The sequence below is a fragment of the Xiphophorus hellerii genome, chromosome 24, assembly GCF_003331165.1.
Source record: "Xiphophorus hellerii strain 12219 chromosome 24, Xiphophorus_hellerii-4.1, whole genome shotgun sequence".
Classification (NCBI taxonomy): domain Eukaryota; kingdom Metazoa; phylum Chordata; class Actinopteri; order Cyprinodontiformes; family Poeciliidae; genus Xiphophorus; species Xiphophorus hellerii.
Window position 1 is genome coordinate 4,044,556 of NC_045695.1, and position 22,282 is coordinate 4,066,837.

Below are 22,282 nucleotides of genomic sequence, written 5' to 3' on the forward strand. Positions count from 1 at the left end.
CAAAGGGTCTGCACTGCAGCCAATTAGGGCATCAACAGCAAAAAGCCCAATTAGAGTCAGGAAATTTGCATTGAGGTTAATTAGTGGAGAATGCAGCTCTTGGATTTTCTTTCCATCCATTTACTGTCATGAAGTGCGGGTGGTGAGAGTGGTGAGGCAGATGCAGCGGACCCAGGTATGATGAATTATGATGTTTTTAATGAAAATAACTTAGTCCAAACAACGAGCAGGAGTGACACACACTGAACACGAAGAGACTAAACATTGACGAGGACCCGACAAGGAACAAGGAACACAGGTGGAGTTAAATACACAGGAGGGTAATCACAGAGACGAGACACACCTGGGAACAATCAAGGGGAGGACAGGACAACGAAGAGACTTAAGGACACAGAAAACTCTAACTAAACACAGAAAAACACAGATCCTGACAGTACCCCCCCCTCAAGGGCGGCTACCAGACGCCCACAAAACAAAAACACAACAAGGGTGGGTGGAGGGGCGCTGGACGGCGGGCCAGAGTCCAAAATAACACAAAACAACCCACCGTTGTGGGCGGAAACACCGGGAGGGCCAAGAGTCCAAAAACAACAAAAAACTACCCACAGGGTGGGCGGAGGCAAAGGAGGCGGGAACCACGGAGGTGGTCTGGCGGTCGTCCGCGGCGGCGGGAACCACGGAGGCGGTCCGGCGGTCGTCCGCGGCGCTGGAGGCGGGAACCACGGAGGCGGTCCGGCGGCCGTCCGCGGCGCTGGAGGCGGGAACCACGGAGGCGGTCCGGCGGCCGTCCGCGGCGCTGGAGGCGGGAACCACGGAGGCGGGACCCCAGGAGGCGGTCCAGCGGCCGTCCGCGGCCCTGGAGGTGGCGATGATGAGCCCCGGGGGCCGCCCACAGACGCCGATGACGAGCCCCCCGAGGTAGGGTCTCTGGTGGAGCACAGGGGGTCTCGGTCGGAGCACAAGGGGTCTCGGTCGGAACGCTGGGGGTCTGAGTCTCGGGTGGACCGCTGAGGGGTCTCGGTCTCGGGTGGAACGCTGGGGGTCTCGGTCTCGGGTGGAACGCAGAAGGTCAGGGTCTCGGGTGGAACACTGGGGGTCTCGGTCTTGGGTGGAACACTGGGGGTCTCGGTCTCGGGTGGAACACTGGGGGTCTCGGTCTCAGGTGGAACGCAGAGGGTCTCGGTCGGAACGCAGAGGGTCTCGGTCTCGGGTGGAACGCAGAGAGTCTCTGGAGGAACGCAGAGAGTCAGAGTCGGAACGCAGGGAGTCTCTGGAGGAACGCAGGGAGTCTCTGGAGGAACGCAGGGAGTCTCTGGAGGAACGCTGGGGGTCTGAGTCTCGGAAGGAACACTGGGAGTCTCGGAAGGAACACTGGGAGTCTCGGAAGGAACACTGGGAGTCTCGGAAGGAACACTGGGAGTCTCGGAAGGAACACTGGGAGTCTCGGAAGGAACACTGGGAGTCTCGGAAGGTGCGCCGGCTGGAACGCCGGCTGATTCGGCCTCGGGTGCGCCGGCTGGAACGCCGGCTGATTCGGCCTCGGGTGCGCCGGCTGGAGGTGAGCCGGAGCGGAGCCTCGGGGCCGGCTGCGGGGGCGAGCCGGAGCGGAGCCTGGGAACCGGCTGCGGGGGCGAGCCGCAGCGAAGCCTTGGAACCGGCTGCGGGGGCGAGCCGGAGCGGAGCCTGGGAACCGGCAGCGGAGGTGACAGCTCCGGAAGGCGACGAGGGGCCGGGTCCACCGGCGGCTCACGTCGCTGTCTCCGGGCTGACCGTGGAGGTGGCGGATCCGGAAGGCGACGAGGGGCCGGGTTCACCGGCGGCTCACGTCGCTGTCTCCCCCGGCGTGAGTAACGGCGGGGGCCGAATCCGGAGGGCTTTGGGGTGGGGACTGGTAGGATCTGGCGTTGGCTAATCGCCAGGGTGTAGTCCGACTCCAGTCCCATCTCTTCCAGCAGCAGCGGAGATGGCAGGATCTCAACGTCCCTGTAGAGATCCCGCTGAGCCAACTCCAACTGCTGCTGGAACCATACCTCCGGGTCGTGCTGGGCCATGAGCTGCTGTCTCACCATCGGTCTGGTCGGGTCCTTCTGTCATGAAGTGCGGGTGGTGAGAGTGGTGAGGCAGATGCAGCGGACCCAGGTATGATGAATTATGATGTTTTTAATGAAAATAACTTAGTCCAAACAACGAGCAGGAGTGACACACACTGAACACGAAGAGACTAAACATTGACGAGGACCCGACAAGGAACAAGGAACACAGGTGGAGTTAAATACACAGGAGGGTAATCACAGAGACGAGACACACCTGGGAACAATCAAGGGGAGGACAGGACAACGAAGAGACTTAAGGACACAGAAAACTCTAACTAAACACAGAAAAACACAGATCCTGACATTTACCTCAAAATTTATTCAACAATTCATCTGTTTATCCATCCATTACCTAGGGTTCTATGAAATTCCATTTTATTTTTTCCAAAATTCCAGTTTTTGTTTTTCCGAATTCCATTTTAACTATATTTATTAACTCGAAAGGGTAAGTAATTGTGGTGTGAATGAAAAAAAAATAAATAAAATAAATCAATAGATAATTTTGGTGCATATTTCCTGTTATCTCAAATGAAACAAACTGCTGTGGTTCAACAGAATATTGGTTTTACTAAAATATTAGAAGACAATCTCTCTTTTTAAAACTGCATTAGAGTTAAACACCAAATGCTCATCACATGAAAAAAAATAAATAAATTCCACGATTCCGTTTTACACAGTGACGTTCACAAGACCCATTTCCTTCCTCAGTCCTTTTACATGATCATCCAATATGCCCAAATTGGATCATTACTCCTAAGTGCTTAAGGAAATGGAATGGTCACCCCTTATTGCATCAGAATTATGTTTTTTTTTTTCCTTTTCATTTTTTTTGCTCCGGGAATAGATGAGTATGACTCATTTCCAGCCTGGCTAAGACACAAGTTCTACCACCCACACAAACTCACCAAATAGTCTCACAGATCAGTTCCAGCTAATTTCAAAGCTCCAAAACCCAAACATGACAGGCTAAGAACTCTGCCATCATCTGCTCTCTGCAAAAACCAGCTCTAGACTCATTAAAGTAAAAGGCACAAGGTTCTACAGAAGTAAGCCCTAACCTCCGGGGGCGTCTAGTTCCTTCAGATACTCCCAGAGCGCCGGCTGGCGGCTGACAGGAAAGGATTACCAAGTTGTTGCGTCCCGGATGCACAGATCAACTGAATGAAAGCAGGCCGGGAAGGTGGGAGAAGAAAGTGGGCGGCCATTTTGAGGCCAACGTCTATTTTTTGATACAGTGGAGGTAGAAATTGTGACATTTTCTCACTGTAAGACAATGCCTCTCTGGCTTATCATCTGGAAGATGAAACTTAACGTCTTAGCAGCTTTTTTTTTGAGCCCATCTGTAAATGTTTTGGAGCTGGGAGTGATTACATAACACGACGATGCAAAGACGTCAGATGGGAACAAGTGGTGATGCAAAAGGAGGCAAACACACTTGCTGCGTCTACTGATGTTTTTTTTTTAATTGCGCTCGAAAAACTAACGTTTGCTTAAATATTAATGAAGCGAACTTCAAAGCTGATTTATATTTATGACAAAAACATATGGCGAGATGGAAACTTGTTCCTTCACAATCTGTTCTTCAAATTTCTCTGATCTTATACAAAAAAAACACTTTTTTGTTTTAGCTTCACATTATGTGAAGCTAAAAAAATATTATATAAGTCAAATATTATAATCTGATCTCCTCATCACAAACACACTTTCAGTCATGTCTGAGAAATCTTGTAGTCTCCCGTGGCAACCGTTTAGCTGTGTAAAACGCCTCGGCTCCTTCAGACTAGCCGGCAGCAATTAGCAAACACCATTTGGAGCTGCACGTTATATGAGCTACTTCTCAGTGCAACGCAAATAAAAACGTTAGCGGTTTAACAGAGGAGCCATGTTGTAATGACTTCCTGAAGGTGGCGTTTCAGGAAGAGCAGGAGTTTCTTAAAGAGACAGAGACCCAATTTCAACGCGTTAAATTAGGAAGTCAAATTTTTTAAGTTATATTTGATTTATAGTCATACTTCTGTAGGAATCTGAACCAGAATATATGATTTTGGCCACACAGAAACTCCCAAACTATTCCCAGTTTTTCTGTGTTTCTCACTCTGCCTACCATCGACCCTAGTTGAGGTCTCCATTGTCCATTGTTAGCATGATTTAGCATGGAGCACTGAAAAGCAGCAGATGACTAAACGTGTCCTTTAAAAGAAAATTAAAAATGAATGGTTTTAAATATGTAATTCAGACTAAGCGTAGAGAAGGACACGCAGGAACAGAGTGTGCTCTGACGGCCATCTGAGCTGCTAGAAATTATCCGTCACATTCCTCTCCCTTTTTTTTTTTACCACGGAGGTCCTTTTGTCTATCATCGCACTTTGCTCATCAAAACCAAAAAAGATTGAAAATCACTACCTCTTGATATCTGCTGTGAATAATAGCTTTTTTCCCCCTTTTTCTGCCCATCATTTGTTTCCCATCCTATCATCTTCCATCCACTTCCCTTTGTTCTCCATCTGTTTTTTCCTCCGTCTTACTGACTCTGTCTAAGCCTCTCCTCTCCTTGTGTGTGTGCAATGTAATTGCAGAAGCCTATTCGCCGCTGCCTGATGAAAGGCGGTGGGCTGCAGCAACCGTAGCGAAGCGAGACTTCAGGGGGATCTCGTCTGTCGTTGGCAAGGAGCATGAAACGCGGCTCTGAGCGTGTAGGAGGAATGCCTTCTCGTCGCGCCTCTTTGCATTATGTGTACACATATTTGTTTTTGTCAATCTCCGCATGTCCTCCATTTTCCTACAAAAATCTCCCCCTGGAGATTTAGGAATGTTAAAGACACAAAGCCAATGTCGAAAGACAGAAGCAGTCCTCTTTTGACCTCCGTTTGTTTTCAGCTCTTACCAGTTTGAACAAAATTCCAATGCATGATGAGTACAGCTGAAAGTTGCTTGGAGCAGGAGGAATTTGAAACTCCATTAAATCAACACTGCTGCTCTGCGAATGATATGCTTGGAGGCTCTAATTGGAAGGTGTTGATGTGCAATTCACAGCATCTTGTCCTTAGGATCACAACACAGCAGTAATGGTGGGTAAACACCATGCTAATGCTAGCAGCCCATTCAGGATGTCTGACTTGCCGACTATAAGAAGTTTTTTACGTGACAAGTGCTCTTGCTCTACTCACGATGGAAAAGATGGACATTTGAACAATAAGACGACGCCCTGTCCTGTTGCCCTAGAGTCATCATCCATCCATTTATGCATCTGTCAAAACTATTGATCCATCTGTCCGTCTGAACTTTAATTTAATTTATTAATGAACTTTAATAAATTCACTTTTTAAATCATCTAAAAGAGCAGAAAATACGGAAGGCCAAAAAAGAAAGAATTAAGTGATTTATTAAACGAGGAGTAGTATGTATTTTCCATGCACATACAGTATAGGCCTGTCGCGATAAACAATATATCAATTAGGGCTGAAACGATTCATCGAGTAACTCAAGTAACTCGATTACAAAAAATCCTCGAGGAAATTTATCTGCCTCGAAGCTTCGCTAAATTTATTGTATTGTAATAAGCAATGCTGTTAAATACGCAGCACACTGGTCTAGCCGGAGGGTTTTTGTGTTGCACAACGCTACCACTTCCGTTAGCGCCTGGAGCACATGTGCTAAGTTTGTAGCTATGGAGGGAACCGGAGAATGCTCAGAAGGAGAACCCCGAAAGCGACAAAAAATGTCAAAAGTTTGGGAACATTTTAGGCTAAACAGAAAGGACAACACAGCGCAATGCATCCACTGCAAAGCAGAATTGGCGTACCACAACAGCACGACATCAATGTTGCAGCATCTGAAGAGAAAACACCCGCTACATGCATCCAACTCGTACACGGTTGCCAACAGGTAACGTTTATGTTCTCTTTGCTAACTACGTTGTGTGATAATCTGCCATGTTATAGATGTAAATTGAGGCACATTATTTTGCTAACGTTACATCTAAACATAGCGGTTACTTAACCGGGTGTAGTGTAAATTGTATGTGAGGGTGGAACTGAGAGAAATTATGCAGGACTTAATGTAAGTTTGTTAGTAAAAATACGCAGCAACAGATTACAGGCATAAGCTGAAAAGCATTTATTTATTGGTGTCTTTCCATCCTGAAAAGTTACAGTCTTTTCTTCTCGCTACTGTTATGTATGAATTAGAAATTTTTGATTAATATTTTTTGTAGTAATTCTATATTTGTTTATACCTAAGCAATCAAGAATAAATAATAGCATCGTTTTAATAAAAATAGCAACATTTTTGCATTTTATCATGACTAGTTAAGGCTGCAGAACTCTGTACAAACTCAAACCTTTACATTTTGAGTAAGTTTATTTTTTTCCTAACATATAGATTACATTCTGTTTTCCAATACATAAAAAAACATTTCACTGCATTTAGATTTTTCTGTGATGGTTAAAAATAATGCTTTTAATTAAAGCATCCTCAAAACTCACACATAAATGAAAGCCTTAAATCCATAAATAAAATAAAACTGAAACTAAAGCTGCTATCATGGCAGATGAGCTGTCAGTGCAGATTCCAACTTAATAATATTAAATGTTATAATATCCAAATTAGTGCTTTAAGAACATCCAAGTTGATTTTGTTGAGGTTCAAGTTGTTTTTGTAAAGCCAGTGTTTACTATTTTGCCTTAGTAATCTTTTCTATTAATTCTTTTTTTATTTCTCCTCTGTTTTTGCAGTTAAGAAAGCAGGAAATCTGTTCTACCTCAGATTTGAAACTTATAATTTGAATGTATAAAAGGCAGTATTCTCTGGTTTGCCTTAACTTTTCTATTTAAAGCTAATGAATATTTTTTTACTCTTTTGTGTTAGCACTGAAAAAAGCAAGGAATTTGTTGCACCTTAGACTTAAAATATATTGTATAAAATGCAGTATTTACTATTTTGTCTAAACTTGTTTTATTTTTAAATCAAGTATTTTCTTTATTTATCTTTTCTGTTTGAACTTTAGAACAAAAAAGCAAGAGATTTGCTGTACTACTGATTTGAAACTTTACTGGAGGTTTAATGTTATTGCGTTATCAATAAAATGTTAGAGTTAAATGAGTTGTTTACTTAGTTCTTTTACGTGTATGTGTATTACTCACTGAAGATAAATACATAAACTAAAAGCTGGAGTATAGACATTTTTATAAGCATATTTGTGAGCCTGCCACTTTATTATTTGAATATGATTTAATATCTTAGTATAACTTTTCTTCAGGTTAAAGCAAACTACTGTTACAAGTAAACTTTCTAAACTACAAACATTTAACTGTTAGGGATGCTCAAAAAGGAGATATTGGACTGATCTGGACTAACTGGTGTTATTGCAGATTTGCCAATAGTTTATTTTATAAATTTTTTTTATCCGATTACTCGATTAATCGTAAGAATAATCGATAGATTACTCGATTACTAAAATATTCGTTTACAACAGCCCTAATATCAATTAATCGTACGATAAGTTAAAACTATCGACCTCATTTTACTTATTAGCTTTATTGTCTCTTCTGGCCTTTTTCTCTTTCTGTTGATGACACCGAATGAAAAAAGGCTCAACTCCGGTGCTCTCCACTGACCCTCTTTTCTCATTTCCTTAGTGTATAGCCCAGCGCACAAGACACGATCTTAGAGCTGTCGGCCGATCGTCGGCTCATTTTCAAACCCTGAGAAACCACACATTAGCCGACAGAAATCCTAGGTATAACGGTTCAATCGGGTTCGTTCCTGCCGTGTGGTGTCCAACAATGGGCACAAAATAATGGCTACAAGTCCAGTTAACTAATTTTAAAATCAGGCATTAATCAATGCTTTACTACAGTCTACCTGCAATGCATGTGGCTAGTGTCAGTGTAAAGTCCTGACTGAATGAAAATCATTAGAACCTATTTACGTCACGTTAACGAAGAACAGCTGAAAAGTTACCGGGTTTATCAACAGCGGTAGCAATTTCGCTCCAACTCCTCCCCTTGTCATTTCTATATTCTTTGCATGTTGAATAAACATTAATGTTGTTTCCACATATCATCTCCAATGTCTGCTGGACTTCGGGTTGCGCCGTGTCAGCTGTTTGGGATTCCCCGATGTAATTTCCCCTCAGAAAGCACAGAGAGGAATCCACGCTTTCTGATTGGCTACCTGTCACATTCAACAGGCTGCGTTAAAGCTCCCAGTCGGGGAAAACCCCTGATTTAGATCGGAGCGGCCACGACGGTCTACCATAACACACCACACACTACAGGATGATCGGTTACGAAATTTCAAGCGACAATCTTAGAAAGGCCAACGTTTTAAGATTGTTGTAAGGGGAAAAATAGGGCCAAAAAATCATGTAGTGTGAATTATTGCATCAGGTAGTCAGATGTGCCCATCTTCTCAATTTAAATCTAATTATTATTGAAGGGCAACATAATATACAGACTTCATAATCTGCACTCTTTTGGTTGAATGCAGTATTTATTTCCACTTTGGCTTTATGTTGTTTAGTTTTTATTCCAAGTGCGTTTTTTGTTAATGGCGACTGAGAATCCATTTTACTTTTGTTTTTGGTTGTTTTGTTTATTTGGTCTATCAGCTCAAATGTTAAATATTCTTTTGAAAATAAAGTGCGGTTTGATATGTACCGCAACGTCATATCAAACTGCGGAGAAACTGGCTAAACGGTCTCTCCGCTTCTAAACAGAAGCGGAATGCATCGTGCATTGTGTTCAGAATGCAGAACACAATGCACGATGCAATCCGTGAAGCAGCGAGACCATGAAAGGTGAACCGCGATATAGCGAGGGTTCACTGTATTCATAAATAGTTTACAACAGGAGTCTTTTATATCATCTACAGCTCAGAGTGCAGGACACAAACACTGTGTCACACTAATATGCTTGATTTAAAGTTGCAGTACATAACTTTTATGAATTATGTTTTCTACATATATGCTAAAACAACCAACATGTCCTGACAGTATTATGTGAGGCAGAATTTTTCTATGGGGAGCAGCGCGCACTTGGACATGATTGACAGCGCTCTGATTGGTCGTTCTAGTTAACTCTGGGAGACGTTCAAGGTGCTCTTTTATTTATTTATTTTCATATACCGTCATGACATAGTGACAGTTTAAATAAATATGTCTTTTTTTTCTTTATAAAACCCACATACTGCAGCTTTAATGCAAGTGGAGTCTCTGTTTACACCTTTTATTTCAACCAGACAAAGTGATCTGGGGAAAAGTGTGAAGGCCACAGCAAACAGCCCATCAGGTGGTCCAGACTGGCCTCTTCCACACTCCCTGATTAATGAGCTGCAGCAGCAGTGTGCCTTAATCACCCGCGGCCGGCTTCCTTCTTGTTGGTCATTGTTAATCAGACTTTGGGACGACGATGCCAAATCAGCTCTCTTCGTCTTGGCAGAACAAGACGAAGCCAATCGTGCTCATGAGGCTCCACGTCGATTTGTGCAGTAAAGTGCTCTTTTCATTTTCCCCACACGTGGGCAGATCATAAACGCCTTGACCTCGCTGCGGCTTATTGTCCCGCCACCACTTTTGGTGCAAATGGAAAGAGGGGGAAATAAAAAAAGAAAGTGTTCCACCTCCGGTGTTATTTCCCTGTTCGATAAATCCCAAACATCTGCTCAGACGCAGCGGCACACAGCTGAATTGAGGTTATTTTTAGAACACCAATATTTAAATAAACTCCAAGGTATTACCTTATAGTTGTGGTTCAATAAGGCATATCTGGATTTATAAAAAGCTGGATAATTTGTTTTCTAGGTCACACAAGAGTCTTTAAAATGACAAGAAAGCTGTTGTGCAGATGTCATTAGGAAGGAGAATGGAAGACATCACAAATATGCACCGGCTGGGGAAGCAGGAGGGTTGTATTGATGCGCAGCAGGGTGAAGACGGTTTTTGTTTCTCTGTCTCACTGTGGAGCTCTGAATCTCTCTTCTGCACACTGTTGCTGTCGCCATCTTTATTCCTCTGTAACACCCAGAAGCATGAGCATCCTCCTTCCCTCCTGTGTGTTTTTGTTAATTGTGCTAGCAACACTGCTTCGCCTCTTCTAGGACGTGCACCTGACTGCAAGGTCAAATTGATTTTGCAGCTCATTTCCGTTTAAAGCAATGCATTTTCAGAGTTAATGTCACGTGCTGGAGAAGGCCATTGAGCATAAAATGAGTGCAAATTTTAGTTGACGTGCGTAAGTGGGTCTGTATGTGAGGGAGGAAGGAGACTTCAAAATACCGACCAAAATATAAAGTGATCCGGTAGAAAATGTGCCATTGATTGAACACAATTTCTTTTTTTTAATGACTTCTCATGTGAACAAACGTATCCATGTGTGATTTTAATTCTTAATCAAGTTTCGCGTAGATTCGTAATGGAAATGCAGCTAGAGGTGGCATCAGGGGCACATTGGCCGCATGTAGACTGGGCCCAACTAAAATGAAAGACAGAGAGACACAAATCGCCAAAAGGGACTACCAGTAACTCGAAGCAGGCAATTGTGGCCACAAGACCACTCAGAGGCATTTATCTACTGTACATCAAATGGCACATTTGAAAGCCAATTGACTTTCAAATGTCACATGCAAATGTGAAAATGACCCCCAATAGGGAGGTTTGAAAGCAAAACAATTGCAACAGGCAAATGTGAAAACTAACAGAACAACAAAGAACCAAATGTTAAAGTAAAATTACCATCAGACAATACCAAATGACCACACAAAGGCAAATTTAAAAACAAAATAGCAAAAAAAAAGATACATCTGCTAAAAATTTTTATAAAATGCAAATTTACAGAAATTAACAACACCAAGACAAAAAAGTGACCATCAGACAGTCACCGAAAACGTACTGTGACTCAACAGACGGCAGACACTTGGACGGAGTTTGTATCTTGCGAAAGCTGGAATGTTTTCATAATAAACTCAGTATGAGCGTGTTTAATCAGTATTCATAGTTTGTCAGGACGTTGTACAGCATGGACACTCAGACTCCAACACGTGCGCAGACATCCATCCATCTTTACAAAGTGGTGGGAAGCCATTATCCAGATTAAGCTGTCCAAGTCTATTAGCTAACTATTACATCAGCGTGATCTACAGTCCACCGTCCGACTCCACTTGTACATCACAGATTACTCTACACTGAGAGGAGAGGCAAACATCCGCTCTCACCAGGCTTATTTTGGGTTTGATTACTTTAGTCTTGTTGAGGGCAACAGAAAATCTCAAGCTGGATTTTGCTTGGAAACACAGATGCTAAACTTACGGTAGGGCATGTGGGTAAGATGTACAGCTGACCTGTGTGAAGTTTTACAGAACGCTGGTTTCATGTTCCTGTATCTCGATCCCGCATGCGCCTCGCTCTCGCAGGTAACAAACATGGTGCCCATTCGGCAGGGTTGCCAGATCTGACAAACGCAATATAAAGCCCATCCAACTATTAAAAAACACACAGATATGCAATATTTTTAATTGTCCTTTATATTGAGAGTGCAAAAGGACTTGTCTCTTGGAACACAATCAGACCTGTTTGTTTTAATTTATATATATATATATATTTTTTTTTTTTTTTGTGGCACCATATCGTTTTAAAGCAGCAGTGTTATACAAAAACATACAGTAAGCACAAGCTTGAGCCATTTGTCTGGAATGGAAAGAACAGAAACCATAGCATAATAAAATATACATACATGTGGATCATCTGCATCTGCTATTATAAGTTTGCATTTCAATAATTCCTTGACATATTTAATAAATAAAAATGTAATACAACTTTTTTGGTAAATTTAAAGGGGCAGTATTATGTAATATTGAGCTTTACATCATGTTATAATGCAATTCCCTCAGTATTGCTTTGATTCTTTCATGCATGTTTGAAAAATCTTTCAATCTCCATGACACCCGTTCAGCTGTGCAAAACGCCCAGTTGGACCTAGCTCCGCCTTCAAGGACGAAGCTTCTCCTCGGAGCTGCAGTTTCCAAGCTTCCAGCTCACAGATCAACTCTCCCCCGCGATTCCCCCATTCATCTCCTTCAGACTAGCCAGCAGCAATTAGTAATCACCTGATTATACTGCGCATCTTCTGAGCTCATTATAGGAGCTACTTCTCAGTGCAACGCTGGTAAAAACATTGTTAAAGGGTTAATGGAGGAGCCGTGTTGTGAGGACTTCCTGGAGGCGGAGTTTTAGAAAACTTCTTCAGGAGTTTCTTAAAGAGATATCGGCCCAATTTTAATTACAAAGTCAAATATCTTTTAAGTCATATTTTATATATATGTAGCATTTTAATAAGGCAGCAGTTACTTGATTGTGCTATAAAATTATATTATGTGCATAGGCCTGTTACGATAACAAATTTTGCTGAGCGATTAATTGTCTCAAAAATTATTGTGATAAACGATAATATTGTTTGAAGACTTTTTTACACCAATTTAATGGAAATGACGTAATAATGCATGTGATTTCCTGCCAAAGATAGATACACTTTATTTTCAAAAGAATATTTAACATTTGAGCTGATAAACCAAATAAACAAAACAACCAAAAACAAAAGTAAAATGGATTCTCAGTCGCCATTAACAGTACAGTAGTTATTTGTAAAAAAAAAACAAAAAAAACATTTATACAGTACTTTTATTTGTTAAACAAATGCTTGGGCCTGTAAAAAGGTTTTGTTCTTTGGTTTCGATGTATTATGGAGTATTTCATTGTATAATAATTGTAAAAAAAAAATAAAGGGAACTACTTCACGGATTTTGCATATTGCGGGTTCTTTTTGGAATGTAACCCCCACGAAAAACAAGGGTTCACTGTACACCCATCTTTAAAAAAAATAAAAATAATCTTTTTAAAAATCTATGAGGATATTTTTTATAGAATTCTGCTGGTTTTCTCCTGCAGCCGTATTCTTGAACCAGAATATTTAAAATGATCACGACTTCCTTTTTCCTCCTTCTAATCAAGTTTTTATCAATTTCAAAACTTCTAGAAAACATAACATCCAAAAAAAAAAGAAAAACTTATGCAACACACCGCCTAAGTAGATTTTCAGTTATGAAAACATCACAACTACAAGTGAAAATATGAAAATGACCCAAAATTTTGATGCATTTGGATCATAAAGTTGCGACTGAAAGAAACTTATCACTTTTCTCTTGCATTTGCACTCACATTTTCCTCAAGGGATAGTAATTTTGAAGTCACATTTTTCTCATTTTGCAAATACAGTTGCCTCCTGATTGAGGTTTTGAATTCCCATTTGACTTCTAGTGGCCATTTTGTACTTAGAGGCAAATGTGAACATCCAGGAAGCAGCAATCTGATCGTCAATGATTTACATTTCATTCTTGTAGAGTCTGGACTTTGAAAAGAAAAAAAGCCTTCTACTTAAAAAATGTGTTAAAGTCAAACAATATTTAATAACATTGGCACTTTTATTAATTCACCACGGTGTTTTGTAAAACATGTGATCCTAAAAGATTTAATCCTGGGTGTGGGTTAAGAAAAACATTTTGTACAGAAAACGAATAACAATCGTCTGAAAACCGACGGACTTGCTCGTCACAACCTAATAAATTCAGTCAAAACACAAGAGAAACCATTCATCCATGTGGCTCCGTGGTTTGTGCTTTGTGTTGGCTGAGGGTGGGTTGCTACAGTAGGGGAGAGCTGTTGCCATGTGGGGGTTGGACTGGTTGTTAAAAATCTGCATGTAGGTGGCAAGTGTCGGAATGAAATGCACGCTAACGCCAGACGGATGCAGGTTTCCCCGGCGGAGCTTTACTAACTGTACCTGTAAGTGCTTCTGATTTCATTACATACATGGGTATCTACTGTTTAAATCAAGTTAAAGTCTTATATTAGAGTTCATTGCAGAACGTTGACGTTTGGGAAGATCTATGAGAGGAAGATTTAGCGAGGAGAGCAGATAAAAGTTTGCGTTTGTTTATTTTATGTCTTTAATACCAGTTTATAACCATTTGCCAAGTTTATGAAGCACCATAAAATGAACAGAAGTACTGTTCTGTAAAATTTTGATGCGGTCATGACCAGCAGTTTCTGTACTTCTTTTGGTTTGTTGTCTTTTTTACTTTTTTTAAAAAAAAAGCTGCATCCAAATATTTTAAACAATTTCCTGCGTTTCATTACTTCATCTATCGTAACAAACATTCAAACTTTTGTTCCAGTTGAACTAATCAAAGGCAAAAATTGATTTCAAAAAGATCTAGTAGAATTTTTTGCTAGAGAACAAATCAACAACAACCGCCGTACACGTGTAAAGGTACATCACTGTCTGCCTTTACGCAGATGACATCTTGATTTTTGATTCCTGCAACCACAGACAACATCCAATGAAAACCCCCTTTTTGATTGGCCAGAATACTGAAATTTAGAACAAATGTTTAGGACATGTAGAACTTTGTATTTCATGGAACTAAAAACAAAAAACAGTAAAGAGAAGTTTTCATTACACCCCAAGAATCAGAAGTGAAGGTGAGAAAACTTTGCTACTTGGCATCAAGAGTCGACAAGTGTGTCTGGTTAATATCCAGAGGAAAACAAGTCATCCAATACGGCACAGATCTGCTCTGATTGCTCTATTAGCGGTAAGGAATCACTGAGTCAAAATAAATTATTTGAGATACTTCATTCATGTTTTATTATGCTTTAATGTCTGAAATATTCCTGTTTCTCTGTTGATATCAGTGCTGTACACTCTTCCTTTTTATTGCAACAGCTATGAAAAGTACCGGTCTCACACAAAAGGACAAGTACAACACTTCACAGCATCAGAACTTCCTGGTCCTGCTTGTGAAGTCCAGTTTGTCACAGCATGTGCAGTCATGCCACATGAACAAGTGTAATACTCACTTACAAATATGAGTGACTCAGTAATGCTTTGAATTTAAAGCTGCATGTAAAAGTGAGCAGACAGAACATAAAAATTAAATTGACGATTCAATGGTGCAGTACTTATCTTTTGATGCTTTGTGTATCACATTTTCAGGCATAACACAAAACATGAAATATTGTACATGCCAATTTATGACCTTAACAGTCTATGACTATCTTTGCACATTTAATGTAGCTTGTCAAGATGTTTGGGATTAGAAAATAAAAGCTTACATGTATCAATTTCTGCTCTGTTATACTGAATAATATAACATCTACCAGAGCCTCAGCATTATTATTTTTTTAGCTATTTCAATCTTGTAGGACTGTGGAAGTGCTCACAGTTCTGCTATAACAGAACACTGGTAGTACTGAAAGCAAGATCAAGCTGCGAGAAATAACTTTATGTACTTCAGCAAAATACTTTTAAACGGGCTCAGTACAATTTACCATAACAGGAAACGCTGTCAATGTCGCACAAAGCAAACGTAGCATTTACATGTGCACAACGTATGAAACATGATCAAATGAAGATGCGCAAATCTGAATGCACGTATTTCTACACTTACAACAGGTGCTTAACAAAAAAAAAAAGAAAATCAGAATTACATTTTTTAAAAATCAGAATTACATTAAAAATCACTTTTGTACTTCAGCACATGCAATTACTACCGATGTGACCACATTTATAATCACACAATGTTAATAAACAGAACTTGCTTAAATATGAAGTTGCAATTTAGTACAGGTATTAGAATTATGTTTTACTTAGTCTTTTTGAAATTTTGAGCAAAACTTTTTAAATATATATATATATATATATATCAAGTTGAAATGATGTCAATATTATGTCTGCAACATCAGTGGGTACCATATATCAAAGTTAAGCTTTTATGTGAAATATTTGGCCACTTGGATGGTTTGTTTTGCTTTAATCTAATATGGATCTTAGCAACCAAGATCAGACCTACAGAAGAGAGCACTGAGTTCATTGTGATGAGAATGTGGGTTAAGAATCACAGCCAAAAATCACATTATGTTTTCCTAATGTTGTAAAACCTTCCTGTCAGCTGAAAGGAAACTCTCTCTATCATGCCTTTCCCTCTTCCACTTAACTTTCCATTAATAGACCTTGACTTGAATCGTTTTTCAAAGGTGATAGCTATAATCTCATAAAATTATTTATTTATTTTAGCAATACGGTAATGTAAACAAACAGTTGAAATGCTCGATGCGTGTAGTACGAGTTCGACATTTTGAATGAAATTAGTAAAAGAAATGAACTTTATGATATTCTGACTGAGCCTTTTTGTCGGCTAAAATAACAAATTCAACTGAATTGGGAATTAAAACCAGCTGCTATAGCGCGAACTATATTTAGCACGATGCATTATTCACAATTTCAAAAAGACGAACTGACTTACTTCCACCGACCATCGCCGGTGTTCGCCAGCAGGCCAGCAGCAGCAGCAGCAGCAGCAGCCCGGGGTCCAGGTGATGAGACGCGGCCATCCCTGCTGCCTCCGCGCCGCCGCCTCCCTTTTGACTTCTGACTGTTTCACTGGAGCTCTCCCCGCGGGGTCACCGCTGTGTCCACAACACCTTTCATCTCTTTTAAAAACGCAGCCGCCTCAACGCTTTCACTCCCAACTAACACAAAGTAGGTCAGTAGGTATGTAGCACCGGCGGCGCCGTTCAGTGAATATCAGTCGGGGCGACACACGCTCGCGCAACCCCGCGGGGGAAGCAAACAGGTAGTCCCGCTCACCTCCGCTACGCCTGTGTCCACCGGGGATAAAAATGCGCCTTTTCGCCGCCTCAGGTCAAGCTCGCCGCTCGGGGAGCGAAGAAACGTCGGCTTTCGCTGGGAGAAATGACAGCAAATTGAGGCTGGCCTGTCTGTATCTACAGTGGGGATCCCTGAAGAGGAGAAAATGTCTGCAGGAGCTCCATTAACTCCTCCATTCAGCCCCCCCACCAAAAAGCACACAGCAGGTCTGCGCTGAAATCCTGTCACCAAACACAGCATGGAGGATGAAGAGGATGAGGAGGAGCGAGAAAGAGGATGGACCAGTCGGTGTCACCCCGAGCCCCCCTCACCCTCTCAAACAGCCAACTGTTGATTATATAATCAGGTGAATATGAAAATGCCTTCAAACCTTTAGCAGGTCTGATGGCTTCTTCAATATTTCTGAACATCGATGATTTATGACTCCATGCTACATGACATCTTTTAGAGTGTGGGATATAGTAGACGCTTACATAATTCAGCTCAAAAAGTTACAACTTATTTCACTATGCATTTATCCAGAGTGTTGTATTCAAGCAGTTCAACAGAAAGTTGAGTGGTAGGAAAAACTGGCAGGAGAGCAGACAGGCATAACATGACGTAAATATACATAATACTGCCCATTTAATCTGTTTTTATGTTAAGATCATACAAAAAATTTTTACAAACAAGGAAAACGTAAAAGATTCTCTTTGTCAAGATGTGATAAACTGTTATTCAACAAAACAATGTCCGCTCCATGTGGCTGCCACAGAGCAATCCAATCAGTGGCCTCACAACAACCCCGCAGGGCTTCTTCAGCTTTCTCACAGGTTGTCTCTGAACAAGATGTTTATACTCCAAGCAGAGAAAAATCTGCTTGGAGATTACCGCATATGCATTGAGGCGTCGTGCCTGTAGCTTAGCAACAACTGAGCTGATGACATCACAGCAACCGCTGAGAGTGGAACGTAAGCAGCTGCCGAAATAACACAGCCGAACTGTAGGCAGAAACTTACTGCTGAGAGTTTACTGCATTCCCTACGGTCTTGCTGAGTCCGCGACGAGGCTTGAAGTTCGTAGAACTTGTTAGCTAATGATCTCACGTTGTCCGTTATGATTGATGGAGGAGATGGTTTTTAGTTCCTCCTTTTCTCCTGCTCTGTATCCATCATGTCGCCTTTTCAACTCCTCTGGCATTTGGGGCTTCGGTAGTGGTATTGTTTCAGCTTTTGCAGGTGTCAATCCCCTGTTGTAAACCGTCTTGTTGCTGTGGTTACCAGAGGTGTGACCAAGTCACTGTGTTGCAAGTCTCAAGTAAGTCTCAAGTCTCTGTCCTCAAGTCCGAGTCAAGTCTCAAGTAAAGACAGGCAAAGTCGAGTCAAGTCTCAAGTCAGGAATCTTTAATTTCAAGTCATTTCGAGTCGTTTTTTTTTTTTTTAATAATTTGCAATTATACATAAAATTCAAATATTAGACCATTTGTTCTTTTTAAAATATGTATTTGAGGTTCATTTGTGATCCTCTTATTCATCTGGTATTCTTCAAATCTGTCAGAAGTAAACAGATGTCAGAAAATAAATTACAGCCTTTCATGAATTACATTTGACTTCAGTTTACTCCTTCTATTCATAAATAAACATCAACACTACAACAATCATAGTTTTCAAAAAATGAAATAAGTATAAATGAAGTTATCACAAGTAAACTCAGGAAGGTCTGGTGCATTTATTTTTCTGCTTTTATTTCTAAGTATGTTAGTTTCAGTCCTCCGTAAATATGGGACAGATATTCTAAACACAACATTTATTTGGGACAGTCACTGTATTTGGTCTTTTTTTTTTTTCCCCAGCAAAGCTATACTACTTGGAAATGGGTTCTGTGCGACATGTGACAGTCACGCTGGTCAGTGCATTAAGTCAAAAACAGTTGACTTAATGCACTGACTGCAGTAAACAATATATTGTCAATATAATTTTCCAACGTAGATGTCTTCAAATACACCAACCATCCTTAGATGATACTAGACCCGGCTCATCATCATGATGGGACAGAGAGACTCTGTTCCCTGTGTTCAGGTCCAGAATCTGCTTTCTGTTCCGGAGCCCCGCTCACTATCCACCGGCTTCCTGAGCTAACACGGTGCACATTATTTGTGGAGGCATTTGAAGGACCGGATTTATGGTAAATCATCACCAATTTAACCCGGAGTACACATGCTAACACGAAGTTAGCTAAAGTCAACTATCTTACAGCAAAAGAAAAGTGCCACCTACCGATCTTTGTGAAGCTTCAAATGCCGGACAAAGTTGGACGTCGTGGCATCTCCATCCGATATTCTCGTCTTGCATGTTTTACAAGTTGCAGTTCGTTTTTTAGTCGAAAGTTCATAACCTACGTAGCCAAAAGAAATTACTCGCGGAAGCATATTCGAGCGGTTATTTCGTATTTCGTTCCCTGAGCTCTGTAGCTTTGCCGCGTTTTTTTAAACGTCCAAATCCTGTTAATTTGATTGGTTGTGCTGCAGCTACGTACACATACATACATAAGGAGAGAGGAAAAACATAGTGACGGTCTGCGCATATTGATACGGAGTGAGTGACATTAATTAATGACGCCACTTTATAAATAATGTGTTTTAAATTTTAAGACTTTGAGTAAAAAATATCAAGTCTTTTCAAGTAAACAGCTTCAAGTCGAGTCAAGTCCCAAGTCAATGGCATGAAAGTCAAAGTCAAGTCCGAGTCTTTGAGCATTTTTTCAAGTCAAGTCTCAAGTCGTGATTTTAACGACTCGAGTCTGACTCGAGTCCAAGTCATGTGACTCGAGTCCCCACCTCTGGTGGTTACACATAACAAATTTTGATGAGAAAGTATTTTTAAAAAAAGGACGAAAAAAATCAAATCAACTGCACAGCATCCAAAACTAGAAGGAGCGTTTGCCCAAAACAGCAACAAAAAGGCTGTTTTTCTTTTTGTTTTTTGTGCCAGAAACAAAGGAATGAAAGTTTCCAAAAAGAAGAAAAATCTGAATGAAAGTAAAGCTACCTCCCTCCATGAGCGGCGCAATTCTAGACAATGTTATCATCATTAAGTTACATTCTGATCTGGCAGCTGCGTAGCTGTGAAAAAGCCATCATCTTGACCTTGACTTTTATAATCTACTTTGAAAAGAAAGACATCCCCTGCTTCCTCCCGCAAAGCCCTTAACACCATATTACATGGCATTTATCCAACATTTTTGTTTGGCTTCAAGTAGAACACGTTTCATAAGCTCCTCTCTCCACATGCCTCCATCTCTGGTTGAGGCGTTTGATTTCTTCTGATCTTTTTTCTTAAGCACTAGACATGGGAGACTTTCACATGACACCTTGAATCGAGATCGAAGGAGAGCGCAGAACTGAAACGGAAATGGTGCACAATAGATCCTTCGGAAGGGAAAGATGTACCCCGCAAACCCCGCCCCCCACAGCTAAACATTACATCAGCTAAAAACTGTGCCTCATTATCGAGATATTGGGAACTAAACCATTACATCTGTAAAACACGTTTTGGTATGCAGAGGCTTTTAGCAGTAAACCATAACCTCGGCAGCACATGCCTCATCTCTTGCAATGAGCGAACTTAACAGTTTCCCCAGCAAGAAGCGCCTCAATCTCAACACGATGAAGTCAGAGATCAAAAACATCTAAAGTACGATGAGGTTTGTTAAGATTATTGCAAAAGTTAATTACACAGAGATAATAAAGTAAGTATCAGAAAAAGGGCTTGTTTATTTCAAGATAATTTTATATTGACAAGAAATGTCTTAATCTACCTAAAATGTAGGCTGCCTTTTGCTGTTGAGGTATGTTTCGAAGCAAAGTTGATTAATTCAAATAGTTGAATCTGGTGCTTTGCATTGCTATCATCAGCATATTAAAATGGATTTTTTTTGTTACTATTAATATTTTTTATTTCCTTTTTTTACAAACTGCTGAGAATCTCCGTGGAAGGATTCTTGAATTAAAATACATTGTCATACGAAAAGGTTTTCGTGTGAGGAAAATCTGTCGAGTCCCACAGAGCGCAGAGGCAATGTTTTATTTTGTTAAACAGACGCCGGCTGGGATGTGCTCAGACATCTGCTGGCGGCGCCTCCCTGTGGCGGCTCCTCTTAGGGAAGGTGAAAGCAGAGCGGATGAGGAGGGTTTAAAACGGCCCATCTGCTCCGGGTGCGTCGTGAAGAGCCTCAAACGCCCCGTCGTCGTCTTGAAAAAGCCGACTGTCTACAGAAAGATGGAAAACCCTTCAACTCTGGAAGTTTTCCAGATGCTTCCTAATGGCAAGAATTCTAAGTGTGAGAAATCAGAAAGGGACGATGGATGGACAAAGGAGAATGAACAGATACATGAATGGGTGTTACCCTAATTTATATATTTTTTAAAATACAGCAAAAACTGCCTTATTACATTTATTTCCAAAGCTAAACCTTAAAAGGGAAGTATTGTGTTTTCCAGCCACATAGTGTCATTATACAGCACAATCAAGTAACTATGTTACCTACAATTGTTACAAAAATGCTGCACATCAAATATGACTTAAAAAGAAGTTTGACATTGTAATTTACCATCATAAAAGTGGGCTTCTGTCTCTTTAAGAGGCTTCCGCTTTCTGAAACTTCAGGAAGTCATCACATCTCTCCTCTACTTACACTTTAGCAAAGCTTTTACCAGCATTTCCCTGAGACGTAACTCATATGAGCTTAGCAGTACGATCAGGTGTTTACTAATTGCTGTTGGCTAGTCTGAAGGAGCTGAATGGTTATCCATCACACAAAAAGAAGGTGTTCTATGCACCACCAATCTGAAACCAGAAAACTGCAAAACATCTGAAACACTGAGCTCCTGTAAATCAAGACCTAAAACACACCTGCTTAGAGTTGCCTTTTATTAGTAGGGAATTAAACTACAGCAATGTTTCCATTGACCATGTAATTGCCCAAATTGGAATTCCAAAAATAAATTTGCTTAATGGAAACATACCAATTCTGAAAAAACTTCAGCTTTTTGTAAAACGTTTTGCTCTAGGATGAGGTGTTGTTTTTCTTTTTTTTTGTTGCTGTTGTTTTGTTTTTTTGGCCGTATCAAAATTAGTGTATTTTGCAAAGCTGCAATAAAAACACATTTCACATCACACGAGTCATGTGATCGACGACCGGATTTTACTACTGGCAGAACAACGAAGAGAACGACAGGAAGTAGTTGAAGGATAGCGGCTTGGCATGTTTATTGACGACTTATGGCGTGAACAAACTTATTCACGTGTGATTTTAATTGCACTTCTTATTTAGTGGAAATTGCACAATTGCGAAATTGTGTTGTTTGATTTTTTTTCTCATTAGCAGAATATCAAAGTTTTGCACACATTTTTAATGGAAACACAACTACTGGTCAACATGTTTGATGTGCATTTGCTTGCTAATTTTCATAATGATGTTTGACAAAATGTA

General features: G+C 40.8%; 1 protein-coding gene across 2 annotated transcripts in view; it reads right to left on the reverse strand.

Moving 5' to 3' along the window:
• The window catches only part of LOC116716212 (fibronectin type III domain-containing protein 5-like), a 29,631-nt gene extending 12,527 nt beyond the window's left edge, over window positions 1-17,104 (reverse strand). Inside the window, exon 1 of one of the 2 annotated variants that reach the window (XM_032557106.1) lies at window positions 16,449-17,104. In XM_032557106.1, the coding sequence (XP_032412997.1) occupies window positions 16,449-16,536 (88 nt within the window). In that variant the 5' untranslated portion in view covers window positions 16,537-17,104. Of the gene's footprint in view, window positions 1-4,496; window positions 4,585-16,448 lie in introns of those variants that run through there. The other variant, XM_032557107.1, reaches the window with a different exon arrangement.
• Between the last annotated feature and the right edge of the window lie 5,178 nt (window positions 17,105-22,282).